Genomic DNA, 20246 nt, shown 5'->3' with positions numbered 1-20246 from the left:
CCTTGAGTTCATAAAAATGAAAAATATTATGAAAAGTAATTTATGGATGTTAGAAAAGGAATTACGTGGACTGTTTGGTATGTTTTTGAAGCTGAATGTATCAGTAGTTCTCTTCTTTTGCAGGTTTCCAAGCTACAATCAGTGCTCCGCACATGGTAAGTTAACTTCGGTCATTCGGGTACTGATGGATCCCGTTTTTCCTCTAAGATCATTTTCTTCAGTAAAAGATTTAAAGAAAGTTTTAAGTCCTAGTTATATCAATTTTATCATCTATAAATTAATGTAAATTGGTAATGAACATATTAATACATGGTATATAGAAGGTACTCTTTTTGATAGAAACTATCATTAAAGTTTTTGGTGGTTGCCATTGGTAGACCTAATCATGTAAAAATTAGATGTAAGAGATTGTTTAATGATGACTTAAGGGAGAGAATATTTCAAATAATGAACATATTATCAAAATCTCAATTGAATATTATATTTTATTTGGAAAATTCATTACGGAATGGTCAAGTATAGCCGCTGTGTAACTTTCAGAAGGAACTGTTTTACATTATGTAGCACTTTTAATCTGTTGGGAATTTTCTCGGGTTTTAAATGTCAGTTATTTGAATGAGTACTCTGTTGGTTTTGGTGAAAAGAACAATAGCTTTTCTGATTCTCTGCAAGTATTTGGGGTTAGAGAAGCTCTTATTTAACCTTAGAACCTTCTTTATACTAAAATAAATTATACATCTATATTCTTAGTGAACTGATAATTATACTAGAAAAAATATAGGAACATAAACACCGAGTAAAATGACTTTTTAAGACATGAAAAAAGACAAGCCATTAAAAAACCTGACATATTTTGCAATATAAAAGTTTGAGATTTCTGCAAAAAAAAAATGTTATAAACAAATTGAAAGAAGAAAAACTGAGAAATAGTTGTAATACTTAAGGTGGTATAGGGCAAATTTCTACATGTACATATATACATACATATGTGTGTGTATCCTGTAAATTAAGTAAAAACGCAAAAGAAAACGGGCGAAGTATAAGAATGATAGTTAATAGAAAAAGAAATAAAAATGACATTGGTATTTAAACAAATGAAAAAAATGCCATCTTCACTTATATTTAGTAAATTGCAAATTAGCACTACAGTGAAATACCATTTTTCACCTACTAGATTGTCAGAGATCAAAAAGTTTGATACTTTGTATTGGAAAGGGGAAATTGGCAGTTACATACATTTTTTGGTGGGAGAGTACATGGATAGTGTTGGAAGGCAATTTGACAATACCTATAAAATGTGAAACATATCTTAGATTTTCTAGTTTTATTTCAAGATATTTATCCCATAGTATATTTGCACAAGTGCAAAATGACTTAAAGATATTCATTGGCACATTATTTACAATAGGAAAAATAACAGTCACTAATAGCCCACTAATAGTGGATGGTTAATAAATTATAGTACATTCAGTGAAATACTGTGAAACTTTTAAATGAGGAAGCTCTGTGTAAATATGGTAAGATCTTCAGAAAACATTAAGTATGAAAGTAGAGTACAGAATAGTATTTAGAGTATTCTTTAACATACAAAAACGAATTATACCATGCATATGTACATATGTCTTCCTGTAGGCATAAAAACTAAAAATGATTTCTTCTAAAGTAGGGAATTAGATGATTGGAGGGATAGGAGTGGAAGTGAGATCTGCTTTTCACTCTGTACCCTCTATATGTTATCAACTTTTCTCTTTTTTTTTTTTTTAAACCATAGAATAGGAATGGCTTTTGAATGCATTACCTATTCAAAGAAATTAATGATTTAAAAGAAAAGTTATAGTCTCAAGATCCTTGCAAGCATTTCGAACTACTACATAAAACGAAAGATTTATGTGGAAACATTCATTTAATCCTGAAAGTTATTTTAGAAAATTGGTACACAAAATGTTTGGCAAATTGACTGGAGGGGTCTTTTTAGATAGTAAGAGAAGTACTGTGTGAATTGTTTTTTTCCCTTGAAGTTTGGTGCTGAGTGTCATTGCCAAAAAAAACATGGCAATAACTCCATGGCAAAAGATGCATTTTTTTAAACAAAAAATAACAGCTTTATTAAGATATAATTCACGTACTACAAACTTCACCCATTTAAAGTATGCAAGTCTATGGTTTTTAGTCTATTCTAGATTTGTGCAAACATCACTACTTTCTAATTTCAAAACATTTCATCACCTTAAAAAGGAACCCTGTACCCATTTAGACCATCTTCATCCCTCATTTGCCCAGAACCTGACAACTACTAATCTGCTTTTGTTTCTCTGTCTGTTCTGGACATTTTACATAAGTGGAATTGTGACTGGCTTTTTATATTTTGCACAGAATTTTCAGGGTTTATCTATGTTGTAGCATGCATCAGTGCATAATTTCTTTTAATTGAGGAATAATATTACATTGTATGGCTATATACTACATTTCATTCATTTGTCAGTTGATGGACATTTGGGTTGTTTCCACTTTCTAGCTACTATGAATACTGCTACTATGAACAGTAATATACAGGTTTTTGTCTCTGCATGTATTTTCAGTTCTCTTGGGTATCTACTTGGAATTGCTGGACCATGTGATAATTCTGTGTTTAACAATTTTTTCTTCAGAGCCTTTATTTTTATTTTATTTTACAATTTAACAGTAAGACATATATATATTGCATTATGTGTTCCCCTCCCATAGTTAGATTTCTTTTGGTCACCATATATTTGACCCCTTTTACCCCACTTACCTCCCTCCACCTCCTTTCCCCCCTCCTCTCTGGTAACCACTAGTCTATTGTCCATGAGTCTCTGTTTGTTTGTCCTGTTCATTTGTTGCTTTTAGGTTTATATCCCACATATAAATGATATCATGTGGTTTACCACTTTGTCTGGCTTATTTTGCTTAGAATAATTATCTCGAGGTCCATCCATGATGTCACAAATGGCAATATTTCATCTCTTCTTATGGCTGAGTAATATTCCATTGTATATATGTATCAGTCTTCTTTATTCAGTCATCTATCGTAGGACACTTCGGTTGCTTCTACGTCCTGGCCACCATGAATAATGCTACCATGAACATCGGTATGGAAATATATTATTGGATATGAGCTTTCAAGTCTTTGGGGTAAATACCCAGTAGAGGGGATGGTGGGTCACATGGTAGATCAATTCTTAGTTTTTCGAGAAGCCTCCATACTATTTTCCATAGTGGCTGTACCAATTTGCAGTCCCACCAGCAGTGAATGAGGGTTCCTTTTTCTCTGCATCCTCGCCAACATTTCTTATTACTTGTCCTATCGATTACAGCTATTCTAACAGATATGACATGGTATCTCATTGTGGTTTTTGATATGTATTTCCCTAATAGCTAGCAGTGATGATCATCTTTTCATATGTTTGTTGGCCATTTATATATCTTCTTGGGAGAAGTGTCCGTTCAGGTCCTCTGCCCATTTTTAATTGGATTGTTTGGGTTTTTTGTTGTTATTGAGTCGTATGAGTTCTTTGTGTATTTGCAAGCAATACCTTATCGGAGGTGTTGCTTGCAAATATATTTTCCCATTCAGATGGTTGTCTCTTTACCTTGTTGACAGTTTTTTTTGCTGAGCAGAAGCTTTTTAGTTCGATGTAGTTTCATTCATTTATTTTTGCTTTTACTACCCTTGCATTTTAGGTCAAATTCATAAAATCCTCTTTAAGTCCAAGGTCCCTATGTTTTCTTCTAGGCACTTTATTGTTTCAGGTCTTACATTCAGGTCCTTAATCCACTTTGAGTTAATTTTGATGTGTGAGGATCGGTTTCATTCTTTTGCAGGTGGCCTTCCAGTTTTCCCAGCACCATTTATTAAAGAGGCTTTCTTTTCTCCACTGTATGTTTTTGGCTTTTTCATCAAAAATTATTTGCCCACATAAATATTAGTTTATTTCTGGATTCTCGATTCTGTTCCACTGGTCCATGTGTCTGTTTTTCTGCCAGTAGCATGCTGTTTTGATTATTGTCGCTTTGTAGTATAATTTGAAGTCAGACAGAGTGATGCCTCCAGCTTCATTCTTTTTTCTCAGAATGGCTTTGGCAATTTAGGGTCTTTTGTGCTTCCATACAAATCTGATGATTTTTTATTCTGTTTTTTTAAAACATGCCGATTGGATTTTGATGGGGATTGCATTAAATCTATATAATGCTTTAGGTAATATGGTCATTTTAACTTTGTTGATTCTTTCAATCCAAGAACATGGAATATCTTTCCATTTCTTTATGTCTTCGATTTTTTTAATAAGGTCTTATAGTTTTCATCATCTAGGTCTTTCAGATGTTTTGTTAGATGTACTCCTAGGTATTTTATTCTTTTTGTTGCAATTACAAAAGGAATTATTATTTCCACTTCTTTTTCTGACACTTCATTATTAGGGTATAGGAACGCAATGGATTTTTGAACGTTGATTTTGTATCCAGAAACTTTACTGTATTTGCTTATTGTTTCTACTAGTGTTCTTGTGGAATCTTTAAGGTTTTCTATATAGAGAATACTGTCATCCACAAATAGTGACAGTTTAACTTCTTCATTTCCTATTTGGATGCCTCTAATATCTTTCTCTTAACTGATTGCACTCACTAGGTTCTCCCATGTTATATTGAATAACAGTAGCGATATGATCCTTGCCTTAATCCTAATTTTAGAGGGAAGGTTTTTAGTTTAAGTATATGTTGGCTGAGAGTCTGTTATATATGGCCTTTATTATATTAAAGTACTTTTCTTCCATACTGATTTTGTTAAGTGTTTTAATCATAAATGGATGCTGTATCTTATCAAAGGCGTTTTCTGCATCTGTCAATATGATCATATGATTCTTACTTTTTAATTCGTTATGTGGTGTATCACATTAATTGATTTGCATATGTTGGACCATCCCTGCACCCCTGGGATGAAGCCCACTTGATCGTGGCATATAATCTTTTTAATACGTTGCTATATTTGGTTCGCTAGTATCTTATTTAGGATTTTTCCATCTGTGTTCATGAGAGATATTGGTCTGTAGTTTTCTTTTTTTTGTTATTTTGACCAGGTTTTGGTAACAGGGTAACATTGGCCTCATAAAATGAGTTGGGAAGTATTGCCTCCTTTTCGATTTTTTGGAAGAGTTTGAGGAGAGTAGATATTAAATCTTCTTTGAATGTTTGGTAGAATTCGCTGATGAAGCCATGTGGTCTTTTACTTTTTGGTAGGTTTTTGATGATTGTTTCAATTTCCATACTGCTGATCAGTCTATTTAGATTTTCCAGTTCTTGATTCAGTCTAGGAAGGTTGTATATTTCTAAGTACTTGTCCATTTCTTCTAGGTTATTAAAGTTGGTGTTATATACTTTTTCATAGTATAATTGTATGATCCTTTGTATTTCTGTGGTGTCTGTCATCATTTCTCCTCTTTCATCCCTGATGTTATTTATTAGTGTCTTTTCTCTTTTTTTCTTTAGTGAGTCTAGCCAGAGGTTTGTCAATTTAATTAACCTCAAAGAACCAGCTCTTTGTTGCATTTATTTTTTCTATTTTTTTTTTATTTTCAATTTCATTGAATTCTGCTCTAATTTTGATGATTTCTTTCCTTCTGCTGACTTTAGGCTTCATTCGTTCTTCCTTTTCTAGTTTTTTAAGATGAAACGTTAGGTTGTTTATATGGACTTGTTCTTGTTTTTTGAGATAGGCCTGTAATGATATGAACTCTCCTCTTATGACCGCTTTTGCTATGTCCCAAAAGTTTTGATATGTTGTACTATCATTTATCATTCGTTTCTATGTATCTCTTGATCTCTCTTTTAATTTTTTCTCTGACCCGGTCATTCTTCAGTAGCATATTGTTTAGTTTGCATGTATTTGTGGTTCTTCTCACTTTCTATCTACAGTTGATCTCCAGCTTCAGAGCATTATGATCAGAGAACATGGTTGATATGATTTCAACCCTCTTATATTTGTCGAGACAATCTCTGTTTCCCAGTACGTGGTCAATCCTTGAGAACGTTCCATGTGCCCTAGAGGAGAATGTAAAAGCCGCTGTTTGGGGATGAAAGGCTCTATAAATGTCAATTATGTCTGGTTGGTCTCATATGTTATTTAACGATATTATTTCCTTATTGATTTTTTGTATGGATGATCTGTCCATATCTGACAGTGAGGTATTTAGGCCCTCTACTACGATAGTGTTTTGGTCTGTTTCTCCCTTTAGTTCTATTAGAAATTGCTTTATATATTTCAGGGCTCCCTGATTGGGAGCATAGATATTAATAAGTGTTATATCTTCTTGGTGAATGATTCCCTTATCATTATGAAGTATCTCTCAGTATCTTTCTTTACCTTTTTTATTTTGAAGTCTATTTCGTTCCAATATTAGTACCGCTACTACCACTTTTCTCTGAATACCTTTTGCTTGAAACATGATTTTCCACCCTTTCATTTTGAGTCTGTATTTGTCTTTGGATCTGACATGTGTCTCCTGGAGGCAGCATATGGTTGGGTTTTGTTTTTTGAACCAATCTGCAACTCTGTGCCTTTTTATTTGTGAGTTCAGTCCATTAACATTTAGGGTGATCATTGAAATATGAGGTTTTCCTATAGCCATTTTATCTTTTGCTTTCTGGTAGCTCAGGGTTCCCATTGCTTACTTGTCTTTGTGTGTCTGGTTTTTTTTTTTTTTAATTTTTTATTTTGGCTGGGTTTTGTGGGATTTCCCTCTGGTCCTTCTTGTTTTATGTTGTATACTTCAGTTCTGAGTCTTTGGCTTGTGGTTACCATTACGAATATGCAAAGGATTGTTTTATATATATATAGTAGTCCATTTTCTTCTATGTGTGCCTTATGTCCATTCTCCTTTGCGAATTTGGATCTTTGAATCCTCCTCTTTTCTGTCAGTGTTATCTCAGTTTGTCCCTATGTATGCTGAACATGCATTACTATCTTGCTATAGCAAATCTCTACTTATTTTTTAAGCTTATAATGCCCTGTTCTTAATAAGGGTTGCACTCCTCTGCTTCTATCTGCCTGCTAGTCACCTTATTCCTAGTTATATATATTTTTTGTCATTTTGTTTTAGGTGAGCTGACCCCTTTCAGTATTTCCTGTATTGCAGGCCTCGTAGTGGAGAATTCCCTCAATTTTTGTATGTCTGGAAAGGTCTTTATTTCTCCTTCATATCTAAAGGAGAGCTTAGCTGGATACATTATTGTAGGCTGGTAGTTACTTCATTTAATAGTTTGAATATTTGATTCCACTGCTTTCTGGCTTGTAAGGTTTGTGCTGAGAAGTCCAATGATAATCTAATGGGTTTTCCTTTATAGGTTACCTTTTTCTTTTCCCTGGCTGCCTTGAGAATTCTTTCTTTGTTGTTGATTTTTGATAATTTTAATACAATGTGTCTTGGAGAAAGCCTTTTTAGGTTGAGAAAATTGGTTAAGAAAATTGACTTCTTGAATTCCAAGCTCCAGCTTATTCCTTAGATTTGGGAAATTCTCGTCAACTGTTTGTGTGAAAATGCTTTCTAGTCCCTGCTCCTTTTCCTCCTTTTCAAGAATGTCCATGATTCTTATGTTTCCTCTACTGATGGTATCAACTAGTTCTTGTATTACTCTGTCATTATTTTCATTCTTCAGTCTCTCTCTTCTTCCCTCTGATTTATTTCTAGATTTCTGTCTTTGATATCACTGATTATTTCCTCCATTTGGTCGCCTCTATTTCCCAAGCTTGCTATTTCATTTTTCAACTCTTGCAATGTGTTCTTCATCTCCAGAAGTTTTATTTGGTTCATTTTGAAGGTTTCAGTATCCTTGCTAAAGAACTCACTCTGCTCATCTAGTTGTTTTTTCAATTCCTGAAATTATTGATATGAATCGTTTCAGATCTCTCTGAGTTTTTTCTGATGTACCATCCTGAATTCTGTTATTTAAGTCGCTTATTTCTATGTCTGTAAGCTTATTTTCTGGAGAGTTTTCTTTTTCTTTACGAGCCGCCTTGTCACGTTGGTTGTTCATGGTGTTTAATGGACTATTTCTCTACCTGGCCATTAATGGAAGTGTATTCTGCTTTTCTTTTTTTTTCCAGAAAGAAGATTTATTATATAAAGGTCTCTCTTTAGCCTGTTGCAAAGACAGTGTTTTTCTTTTGGTGGCATCTAATCTTCTTGGATACCTGCTTTATATAACGTCTTAATAACACTTTTTTTTCCTTATAAATATTCAGTCACGCTCGCTACCCTCAGTCTCAGTCCCTGTCAGTGTTAGTGACAGTTTTACTATTCTTTACTCAGATTTCCCTGGGGCTCTGCAGTGATGGGTCTCGGAGGGTACGGGAGGAGGGGCCCTCTGGATTGGGGGATGGGGGCTGCGGTTTAGCCTCACGTTTTGCAACCATTGCTGGTAATAATCACAGTTGTTTCTCTGCCGTCCCCGCTTTTCTGCAGTCCCCACTTCTCTGCTTTCTGCCCTGATGCCTGGGCACTGCTGCCGGCTGCGGGGAGCTCACAGCACTCCCCAGCAGGGTTGTTCAGGGAACTTGCCACACCTTCTCCCCTCCACCTCCTGCAGGGAGCTCCGGCTGCTTGAGGCAGCTTCTTTGTTTCTCCCTGTTCACCACCAGACTCTGGGGTTCTGACCTGTGATAGCTCTTATGTACAGATCTCACACTCAGAAATGCTGGTGTGCAGTTTGAGTGTTTTTTTGTTGAGTTTTGGATGTTCAGCTAATTGTCATTTCAAGGAGAGAGATCTGGAGGCGTCTCTCACTTCGCCATGTTTCTGATGTCACCTAGAATTTTAAAAGTCACAATTTTAATAGAGTTTTGTAATCATCAGTATGATGATTGAATTAGACAATGGTCATCAATAAAAACTATTAAAAGGAAGGTTGTTAGGGAACAAGAATATCCATGTAGTCTCAAATTATTACTTTACATATTACTTATTAATAACAGAAAATATGCCTTGAAAATAAAGTAATCTAGTGGTCACCACATTTATTGAATGGGTGAGTTTGTCAGGTCCTGAGATTGCCCAACATGATGTGCTTCCTGATGTGATGTAATGGGAAGTGCGCAGCAAGCCCTGTGTGGTGCTCTTGCTAAAAAAAGTCTTTGATCTGAATCTAACCATGAGGAAACTGACACATCTGGAATATGGGGTATTATTTGGGACAACCAAATAGGACTCCTTAAAGGATTCAGTATTCTGAAGAAACGAGAGAAGTCGTAGGTGGAGAGAGTTAGAAGGAGAATATTCTAGATTGGCATATGTAGTGTGTGAATCTTGAATGGATTGAGGAAAAAAAACAGCTGTAAAGGACATTTTGGGGATAAAAGAGGAAATTGGAGTATGGTACATGTGTTGATACTAAACTGATGATTGTCATGAGTGTGTAATGATGGTTGCGAAGGAAGATGTCCTAGTTTTTTAGGTTTTTTTTTTTTTTTCTTTTTGGCAGATGTGTTTAGGAGTGAAGTATGATGTCTATAGCATATTTTTAGATGGTTTGGTAAAATAGCATGGCACAGTATAAACAGTTGGTGACTCTGTATGAGGAGAAAACGGTGTTCATTGTGTTTCTGGTTTTTCTGTGGGTTTGAAATTTTTCATAATTATAAAAATGAACTTTTAAAAAAACGTAATTTTGAGATTTAGAGATGAGCATGAGTTATCCAGAAAAAAATATTATCTATAGTAATAAAAACACGAAAAACATGTGATCGAAGGCCTTGACATTTTAAATCTAGTGAGACTTTAATAATAGCATACCCCCTTTGAAAAAAGCAAATCTTATGCAAATAGAATAGTGAAAAAAAAATTCCTGAGTCTCTTTTGGAATTAGGTTGGGAAAGTACTTCCTATTGTTTGGGGATTGGCACCTTAAAGAAGTCTCTTCTAGTCCTTTGATTTCTGGATTCAGGAAAATCAGGTATTATTGGAGTTGTTTTGTTTCTTTGATTACTTCCATTTTCTTATACTGTGATACTTGTTGTCTTATTAATGGAAATAAATAACTTTCAGGGAATTCTGATCATTTTAAGACTGATGAAAGCTGCAGATCTTCGTCCCAAAACATGTACACAAACTCACCACAGAACCTCCATCCTTTGGGTTAAGTCTCTTGTCTAAGAACAATAGCTTAAACTAAATAAAATATGCCCAGCAGTTTCCTCAGTAAAAGTAATCTGATATGAATTAATTATTCCAATTAGAAACGTCACTAACTCGTACTTTCTTGCTCTGTATCAGTTCATAATGATGATTCAGAGACAGTGTCCCACTGTGCCATTTTGAAACATCAAAGAAAAAATTTTAGTCAGGTTTATTTATTTATTTTTAATTCGAAACAATCTCAAATTTACAGAAAAGTTTCGAGAGCTTTTACTCCATTTGAGAGTAAGTTGGTAAAATGATGCCCCATCACCCTTGAATACTTTAGGGTATTTTTTCCTCAAACAAGGACATTCTCCTGTGTAACCACAATATAACCATCAAACTAGGACATGAACATAGGTACATTACCACCATTTATCTTCAAACTCCTTTCAAGTTTTTCCAGTTGTCCGTATGATGTTCTCAATAGGAAAAGATCCAGCAGAATCACTCCTTTTTTAGTCTCCTTCAATCTGGAACAGTTCCTCAGGCTTTCTTTGACTTTTATGGCCTTGATTCTTTTGAAGAATTCAGGCCAGTTATTTTGTTGGATGTCCTTCCATTTGGTTGTCTGATTTTTCCTCATGATTAAAGTTATGCCTCTTTGGCGGGAATATCACAGAAGTGATGCTGGGTTCTCATTGTAATCCTGTCAGTGTGCAATTTTGATTTGTCCATTGTTAAAACTATGATACTCATTTGATTAAGGTGGTGTCTGCCACCTTATCATACTATGAGTATCATAGTTCTCCACTTTAATAGAGTTACTCTTACTTTTGCAGTTAATACTCTTGTGAGGGGGGGCCACTTTGAGATCATATAAATGTCTGTTCCTTAATTACTTATTTATGTAAATGTATTTTTATGGTTTCCTATCTTGTTTCCCATATTCAACTTTCTTTTATTGAGAAACCTGGTTCCTTTTTCCTTAATATATTTATTTTATCATTCCCTCTATAGGTAGCCAATTTCCCACTGCTATCCGTGTCCCCCTGCTTCTCACCCCATATACTTCCCCCTTCTCTACCATTCATGCTCTGACACCTGGCAGTGATCTACTGTGGTGTGCAGAAACCCCCTCTCCTAGCTTGGGTTCTGGCTCCTGTTTTATTCCATTCTCCTAAGTGAACGTAGATGCCCTCTTTACCCTGCTTGGTCTCTGACACATCTAACTGGGCACTGCAGCCATCCACTCTGCCAACCGGGTATGGGAACTGCCTTGCTCAGCCCAACTTAATGGTTTTAGGATTGACCTGTTCAGAAAGGGAAGGAATGGGACAGGATAACAGGAGAAAAAGGAAAAGAGGGCATTAACCAGATTTTTTTTGACTAACCGAGTCATTTCATTCTCTGACCAAGCAAAAGAGGAAAGCCACTGATTGTTTGACAGTTATATACAAGATTTCCTAAGAGAGTTTACCAAAAACACACTAAATAGGAGTAAAAGATCAATTACTTATTAATTTTACCTCTATATATGACCAAAGTACCTTAAAAAGTAGCAGCAACAGATCATAGTGCTGTAATGGTTGAATTTCCATTAATGTAAACATTATACCTTTCATTTGTAAATCTTTTGGAATTTATAAGGTACTTTAATACATAATGACTTTAATTCACAATGATACGTCTGTGAAGAAGGCAGGATAGGAACTTTTTTTCTCTTCATATCAGTAACATGGCAACTGAGGAACAATGAGCTAAAAATAATTTCCAATGTCATGGAGCTAATAAATGCAGAACTAGTCAAATTCAGTACTTTTGTCATTTAATCCAGAATTCTTTTTCATAGGTTGGTGGTTTTCACTCTATAAGGAAAAACCTCTTTGCAAAAAAAATCTATGATTCTCTTTTGTGGAACCATTTTAAAAGGAATCCCAAACATAATATTATTTCACCCATAAATACTTAAGTATAAATTTGAAAGACTTTAAAAACAACTACAATGCCATATCATATCTAACTGTTCCTTAATATTATCTTATATCTAGTCTGTATTCAAACTTTGCCAGGTGTTTCAAAAAAATATTTTTTATAGTTTAATTTTCTTAAATCAAGATCCAAACAAGGTCCATACATTGCATCTTTCTAATCTTTTAGTCTTCTTAGTCTCTTTTAATGTTAATAGTCCCCCCCTTTTTTTGCCCCATTTATTTATTGACGAAATTCATTCATTTGTCCTATAGGATTTTCTATATTTGAACTTGATTAATTGTTTCCTAGTGGTATTTAACTTGTTCCTCTTCTTTTTTTCTTTTCAAGAACACTTCTTAATTGTTCTTCCTACTGTATCACATAACGAGCTATACTTTAGTGATTGAAATAGTATTTCAAAAATTTTTTTATCAATTTATGATATACACACAAATCTTAAGTGTGCAGGTTGATGAAAGTTTACATGTGTAACCATTTATAACCATTACCCAGATCAAGATATAGAACACTTCCTGTACCCCAGAAGGCTCCCTCATGCTCTTTCCTAGTCAGCTCCCATCCACAAGGTAATGAATATTCTGGCTTTTATCACCGAAATTAGTTTTCTAAATAGGGAGTTACCAGTCTGTCTTCTGTTTTCAACATTACCTGTTTCTGATGATTAAATTTTTTTATTTTAACATAATTCCAGACTTAAAAGAAATGTTGTAGGAATAGTACAGATAATTCCAATATACCTTTTACCCATGTTCCCCAAATGTTATCATTTTACAATATTTGCTTTACCATTTATTTCTCTTTCTCCCTCCTTCCCTCTCCCTCTTTCACTATACACACACACATACACATATATATGAAATATATATATATATTTTTTATGAATTTGGGGAGTTATTTCTAGACAGAGTGCTCTTTACCTTTAAAAAAAGGACATTCTCTTAAATAACCACAGTACAGTTATCAAAATCAGGAAATTACCATTAATACAACACTCTTAGCCAATTTACAAGCCTTACTTAGATTTCATTAATTGCTCCAGTAATGTCCTTTACAGGCAAAGAAAATTGTATATCAGGAGTTTTATTCAGTTGTCATGTATTTTTAGTTTTCTTTAATCTGGAACAGTTCCTTGGTCTTTTATGGTCTTGAAGATTTATGACTACAAGCCAGTTATTTTAAATAATGTTTCCTAATTTAGATTTATCTACTGTTTTCTCATGATTAGATAGGGGTTATGCATTTTTGCCTGGGATATACCAAAAGTGATGTGTTTTAGCAGATGTCATGTGATGACATCAGTGTGTCCCATTGGTGTTGGTAACTTTGGTCATCTGAGTAAGGCAGTGTCAACCAGATTTCTTCACCAAGAACTTTTTTTCTGAACTCCGCTATAAAGTTACAGTTTTCTTTTTTGTCCACTAACTTTAACATCCATTTATAATTTTTGCCTAGATCATTTCTTTTTGAAATAATTGCCAGTTGATTTTCTAAGTTCATTATTTCATCTATGTTTATTAGTTGGGAACAGTTTTCCGTTATTCTCTGTTTGTTTATGTATAGATGTGTGTACATATTTACTTATTATCACTGTAGATTCATGGATGTGTATTTTTATCAACCAAGATCTGTTAGTGAATATTTTATTGCTATAGGATCTGATGATTTTTAATTGTGAACATACCAGGTCTTTAAAGACAGTTTTTGAAATAACGTTTAGTAGTTCTAACCTTATACTCTGGAAAAGCACTGAAATATGAGTTTGTAAAGAAGATGGAGTAGAGAAGGCTTTATTTCCTGGTTTGGTTCAAAGTATAACCAATACGATTTTATTTGATTTATAATTTACATAAACTGTAAATATAAAAATATATATCCTTTGACTCCCCTCAATTCCATTTCTGGGAACTTATCATATAGGTATACATTATATAAATTATTGTAAAGATTGTTATATTATCCTACAGATATACTTTTTAAGATGATTTCACCTTTTTTGTTATAGCAGATTAGATCTGACTTAAGTATCTCTCATTAGGAATATTTGTTATTATAATACATCCATACTAGAATATACTCTTCAGCCATAAAAAAGAATGAACAAGCTTTTAAGTATTGATAAGAAAGGTTCTTCAAGATATAATAAATGAAAAAAGTGCATAATCATTTGCTTGTATGTATGTAGAATGGATATGTTTGGAAAGAATCATAAGAAACTGGTAATGGTTGCCTTTAGGGAAGAAACTGGTTGGGGATGGGGATGGTTGGGATGGAGACTTTTCACTGTAAATCCTTTTGTAGCTTTTGACTTTGAATTAAATAAAATTTTAAAATTCACACACTGGAGATCAAAAATTATTAAAACATTTAATCTAAAAGTAAGAATTTAATCAAACAGAATTTTCTTATGTGATTCTTGTGTAGATATAGGTGCTACATAACATGTTTTCATAGGTAGATGATAATAGTAGAAAAATTGGTATATAGTGGATAACTTTATTTATATGCCATGATATATGTACTCTATAGAATTGTGAAAAAAATGGATATTCGCTTCATTTTGTTTTGGCAGCATGCATATGCACTAGAACTTCTATTTGATCAATTGCACGAAGGAGCTAAAGCTCTTGATGTAGGATCTGGAAGTGGAATCCTTACTGCATGTTTTGCACGTATGGTAAGACCTTTATTTTTCATTCTGATCCTAACAAGCATAGTGATTTGGCTGTTTATTGTTTTTTGTTAGCAGTTTTTGAAGATTGTAAAAAAAAATTCCATTAAGATAGCAGTTGGAATATATACCACTTAGGGTTTTTTGTTGTTTCCAGTGACAGAACATTCTGTCCAAACTGGCAGAGCTAAAGGGAATTTATTTGGTTTATATAATGGAAACATCTAAAGTTGATCTGGCTTCTTATGTGGCTGGATTCAGAAGATCAGATGTTATTGACAGTGGGTTTCTCTGTGGTTCTTGGTTTGGCTTTGCTTCTCTCCACATGTTGGCTTCATTATCAGATAGGCTTTTCTGTTGTGGTCACTGGATGGCAGCCAGTAGCTCCCAAACTACATTCTTCCAAGTTCTCATCTGGTAGAAAATAATAGAAAGAGCCTGATTTCCAAACAGGCCTACAGGTTTATTAGGAATGAAGGTAGAAGTTCTTTTATATTAAGAAAAGTGCTCTTACAAAAATGCCTTATTATAGTTCAGCTTTTATCACAAGAGGCTTATCTGGTAAATGACTACCAGAGTATAAGCCTGGAGGCCCACTCAGGCACCTTGAGGAAAGGTTCATCTGTATTCAGATAATCAAATCAAGTTGATTTGGGAAAAATCTTATCTTTGGAGGCCTGATTGGAAGGTTCTGGTCTAGTAAAGTTGGAATTTCTGGATCTATCTTGGACTAGAATCCATTTAACTTACTATAAATGTATAATCAGCAGAACACTGGCATTAAGTTTCAGAGGTCGGGGTTTTGTCTGATTTTTTTCATTGAGATATTTTAAACATCTGGAACAATGTCTGGTACATAATAAGGACTTAGATTTTTTTTTGCAGTTTCTTTACTTGTCTTATAGAAGTTAAGTCCTCACTAACGGGATGTTGGGGCCTTTTTTTTTAAGCTTAGAAATAATATTGAATTAGCGATATGTTTTCTATGCTTCACATATTTATGATTTCAGAGGAAAAGTTATTTTTAAAAAATTAGGAGATTTGAGTTATTTTTTTAAAAACGATGTTCATTTAAGTTAATATTTTTCACACATTTACCATGTGCTAGTCAGTATTCTAGGCACTTTTCATGTATTTTCTTATTTAATCCTCACATCATTTATAAGGTATGTACCTATTTCCTTCTCATTTTACAGCTGAGGAACCTGATTCATAGAATAACTTGCCAGGGTTATACAATTGTAAGGGAGTGATGAAACCCGGGTCTTTATTGTGTTAAATTTATTTTATAATTAATATCTCTATTTGTGGCCATTTTATATATTTATATATTTTATACTTTCCATATATGGCAGTAGAATCAGGTGTAGAAATTCCTATAAAATTTTTTATGTAACATTTTAATATGTAAAGTCACAGTTCTGGGTGGAATTTAAATAAAAAATAATTGCACTAACTACCATTTAATATTGCCGGTTAAGTCCTACTTCAAGGTCTTGGATTTAAAATTAGAAATCAAAGAATGATAGCATTTTTCTTAGTATTACAAGTTTTTATAATTTATTCTAACTTCTTAATTACTGAAATATATTTATTTGAAGGTTACAATTGAGAAATTTTTACTTGGTAAATTATAATAAACAGTAACAATCTAATTGGAGGCTTAAGCTGTTTGTCTTTATTTCTCATTGCAGAATATGACTTTAGATAAGGAAGCACTTTAGTGACACTTTAGAACTAAAGACAAATTTAGGCCAGTGAGCTATTGAATTCTCCCATTTCCAGGTTGGAGCTAGTGGAAAAGTCATAGGAATTGACCACATTAAAGAGCTAGTAGACGACTCAATAAATAATGTCAGAAAGGACGACCCAATGCTTTTGTCTTCGGGGAGAGTGCAACTAGTTGGTGAGTATCAGAAAACTAAAAAACTTTCTCTCTGGGGAATTTTTATTTGCAGAAGATCCCCATGCAAGCTAAATAATACTCAAAGCTAATTACTGCATTTTTTAAACATTCACTTTTAAGTAGCTTAGAAAAAGTTATTCGAAAATATTATACTAGTTCAACCTTGACCATAGGTAACACGGCTATTTCAGAAAATGCCCATGTCGAGTTCTTTCTTCATTGCTTTTTTAAGAAGTGATACCAAAGTCACAAGTGTTCATTATAAAAAATTTAAACAGTGCAAAGATGTGTAAGATAAAAAAGCCTCTCCTTTTCCCTCTTAAATTTTCTAGACATGTGTATGAATAAAATTACGCACACAGTTTTTTTAATTGACTCATACTATACCAATTGTCCTGTAGTTTGCTTTTTCCCCCAATCATCTTTATACAGCGGACATATTTCCATGTGAACATATTTTGTATTGTAAAAAATAAACACTAAAAAATGCATAAAACATAAATGTGAAATTTAACAAATAGCTGTTTATTACCACACTGATCAAGAAATGGAACATTATTAGTACCTTGAAGTCCTCTGCTTGCTTTTTCCTTGTCATAACTTCCTCCCTTCTCTCTTAGTAACCAGTAGAGAGTATGTGTTTGCTACCTAACTGCACTTCCAAAACGCTGTTTAATTTAATTTTGAATTTTAGGTAAATGGAATCATGTAGTATATATTCTCTGCTGAATGACTTCAGTCAATTATTCTGTTTGTAAGATTTATCCATCTTTTTACATAAAGTTCATTTTTATTGCTGTAGCATTCCATTGTAAGAACATCACCAAAATTTGTTTATTAATTCTGCTGTCGATGGGTATTTGGGATTGTTTCTGATTTGGGGATATTCACAATGCTGCCGTGAACATATGTGTACATAAGTTCAGACTCCTCATATATACACTCCTCATACAAGCACTCATTTCTGTAGGAGTGTTATTATAGTTTACAGGGTGACCATAGATACTGCAAAACTATATTTTAAAGTTATTGAACCAATTTACATTCTCGTCAGCAGTGTATCATGGTTCCTGTTGTTCCACATCTCTGCCAACACTCGGCATTGTTAGTTTTCTTTTTGCCCACTCAGTGAGTGCTTAGCAGTATCTCTTCGTGGTTTTAATTTTGTATTTTCCAATGGAGTTGAACACTTTTTCATATGTTTGGCTATTTGAATTTCCTCTGAAATGGCTGTTCAGATATTGAGTTGTTTATATTTTTCTTTGATGTGTAGGACTTCTAGAGACTAGCCCTTTGTTTATTTATGTATATTATATATCTGTTCTCCCACTCTGTGGCTTACCTTTTTACTCTCATATTTGTACTTTTTTAAATAGTTAAATAGAAATTCTTAATTTTAATGTAGCTAAACTTACCAATGCTTTTTCAGTGCTTTCTATGTCCTGCTTCAGTCCACTCGGAAGTTATGAAGATATTCTTCTATGTTATTTCTCAGAAGATGTATCATTTTAGTTTTTGTACATTTAGGTCTTTGCTCTTCCTGATCGATTCTTGTGTATGTATGAGCTATAAGGGTCAAAGTATGTATTTTTTCCATGTGAATATTTGGTTGTCCCACCACCATTTATTTAAAAATACATGCTTTCCCAGCTTTAAACCTCCTATAGTTCTTCACACTAGGTAGTTCTATCAGAACAGGTTTTTAAAACATACATACCTTTTTTCTTTTAGTGGGGGATGGAAGAATGGGATATGCCGAAGAAGCCCCTTATGATGCCATTCACGTGGGAGCTGCAGCCCCAGTTGTGCCCCAGGCAGTGAGTTGGTTTTTTTCTGTGTGTGTTTGCTTTATTCAGCTAAACCTCTCAAAAATTTATAGACGATGTTCAAAATATAATGAGACTTTTATGTCATGCACTTTAGTACAGTTAGTAGCAAATATTTTTTCATGTGCGGTTGTATAAATGACATCAAGATTACTAGACCCCAACTCGTGGCTGTCTTATATGAAGCATTATTTGATCCAGCAAAGAACTAGTACACCAATAGAATTGGGAAAATCCTCCTGGAGTTCATGACTTGATAATCACTTTTGTGTTTTATTAAATACCAGAATATGCAAGACTATGTTAGGTGCATGGGAGAGACCAGGAAGTATTTGTCATACGTTTTACCCTCACAAAGCTTATATTCTAGAAAAGATGTGTCATATATGTAACGGAGAAATTAATGCTGTGATAGCATATGATAACATATGAATGGAAAAGAAAATGTGTACTGTAGAGTTCAAGGGAGTGAGAGAGTTTTGTATAGAGTGGTCAAGGAGACTTTAGACAGGAACAGAACTTGAACTGAATCTTCCAGAATAGTAGGATTTCTTTCTATATTAGCAATGAGACAGAAGGGCATTCCAGTATTGTATATTATATAGTCAAGGAAATAGTTAAGTATAAAATTGATTTGTCGTTTTAATAAGACTGATAAGCTTATGTCAACCCTTAAGAATCCTTGGTTAAATTCACTAAAATCTTAAGTTTCTAGTACATGAGAGTTTTATGTAGTTCTTGACTAGATGACTAGAGGCTGAAAGTGGCACTGTCTTTTCTGCTCAGTCTCATGCACTTTCCAACTTGGAAGAGGTTCTCGTATGTTTAGATCACTTATGAGAAGCTGAAAGTTGGGGAATTTGTTCTGGTCACTGACTTGCTTCATATTGGCTGAACAACTTTGGGAAAATCTCTGATTCTCTGTGGCCGTTATCTGTTAAAAAAAAAAAAAAAGACTAAACCAATGGTTTTAACACATTTTAATTGAAGTATTACCATAATGTAGAAAGGTGTACAAGTCACAAATGAGTAGTTCAATAATTTTCACATATGAACACATGATCCATAATTTTAACTTTTTAAAAAAATATTGGCAATTTAATACAAACAAGTAAAATCTGAAATAGAGCCATGTTTAAATGAAGGGGCTTGAGTGCAGTCCTCATTTCCCCCCACTAAGGCCCTGAGGTGATTTCAGAGGACATTTTTAGCTTTGGCTCAATATGATTTTAAATGTTATAGTAGCACTTACAAGTATTAAGGGGTCTTTACACATCTGATTAAATTTAAAGATAGACATGCTGAAGAGGCTTTCCAGTTTTAAGATAATGGTAAAGATGTTTGTGCCTCCTTGTCACCCAAAAATAACTAGAAAACATTAAAAAAAAAATACTCTGTATCTACAATCCTGAACTGCACAGTGTGTGAAGATGGAAAGCAGATAAAGTAATAATAACTGACTCAGGAGCATGGGGGAAATGGACTCAGACTGCAGAGGTGAACATTAGTGCAGAAGCAGTTTGCTCTGCAGACCTCTGAAAAGGCTTAGGAATTAGAGGCATCAGGATCAGAAATTCTTTTGAAAAGAGAGGCTGCTGCTCAAAATTCCATATGAGGAACAATTTAGCCTAAGGCTTAAATAAGAAAATTTCCGGGAACCAAATGACATGATTCTGTAATCTAATACAATGAATTTGTAAAAAAAAAAAAAAAAAAAAAAAAAAAAA

The 20246-nt window shown here is 33.8% G+C and overlaps 1 protein-coding gene across 5 annotated transcripts in view; it reads left to right on the top strand.

The window, feature by feature from the left end:
• The window catches only part of PCMT1 (protein-L-isoaspartate (D-aspartate) O-methyltransferase), a 47500-nt gene that overhangs the window by 14346 nt on the left and 12908 nt on the right, over positions 1-20246 (top strand). For all 5 annotated transcript variants that reach the window (XR_005649467.1, XM_039846921.1, XM_039846922.1 and 2 more), the window contains exons 3-6: positions 124-155; positions 14689-14793; positions 16573-16693; positions 18425-18510. Coding sequence is in view for 4 of the 5 variants with exons in the window: in XM_039846921.1 (XP_039702855.1) it covers positions 124-155; positions 14689-14793; positions 16573-16693; positions 18425-18510 (344 nt within the window). In the remaining variant the exon portion in view is untranslated. The remainder of the gene's footprint in view (positions 1-123; positions 156-14688; positions 14794-16572; positions 16694-18424; positions 18511-20246) is intronic.

Source organism: Pteropus medius, unplaced genomic scaffold, assembly GCF_902729225.1.
Source record: "Pteropus medius unplaced genomic scaffold, Ma_sr-lr_union100, whole genome shotgun sequence".
In the NCBI taxonomy this organism is placed as follows: Eukaryota; Metazoa; Chordata; class Mammalia; order Chiroptera; family Pteropodidae; genus Pteropus; species Pteropus medius.
The sequence above is the reverse complement of the archived record's forward strand: the minus strand, read 5'-3'. Positions and strand labels throughout refer to the sequence as shown.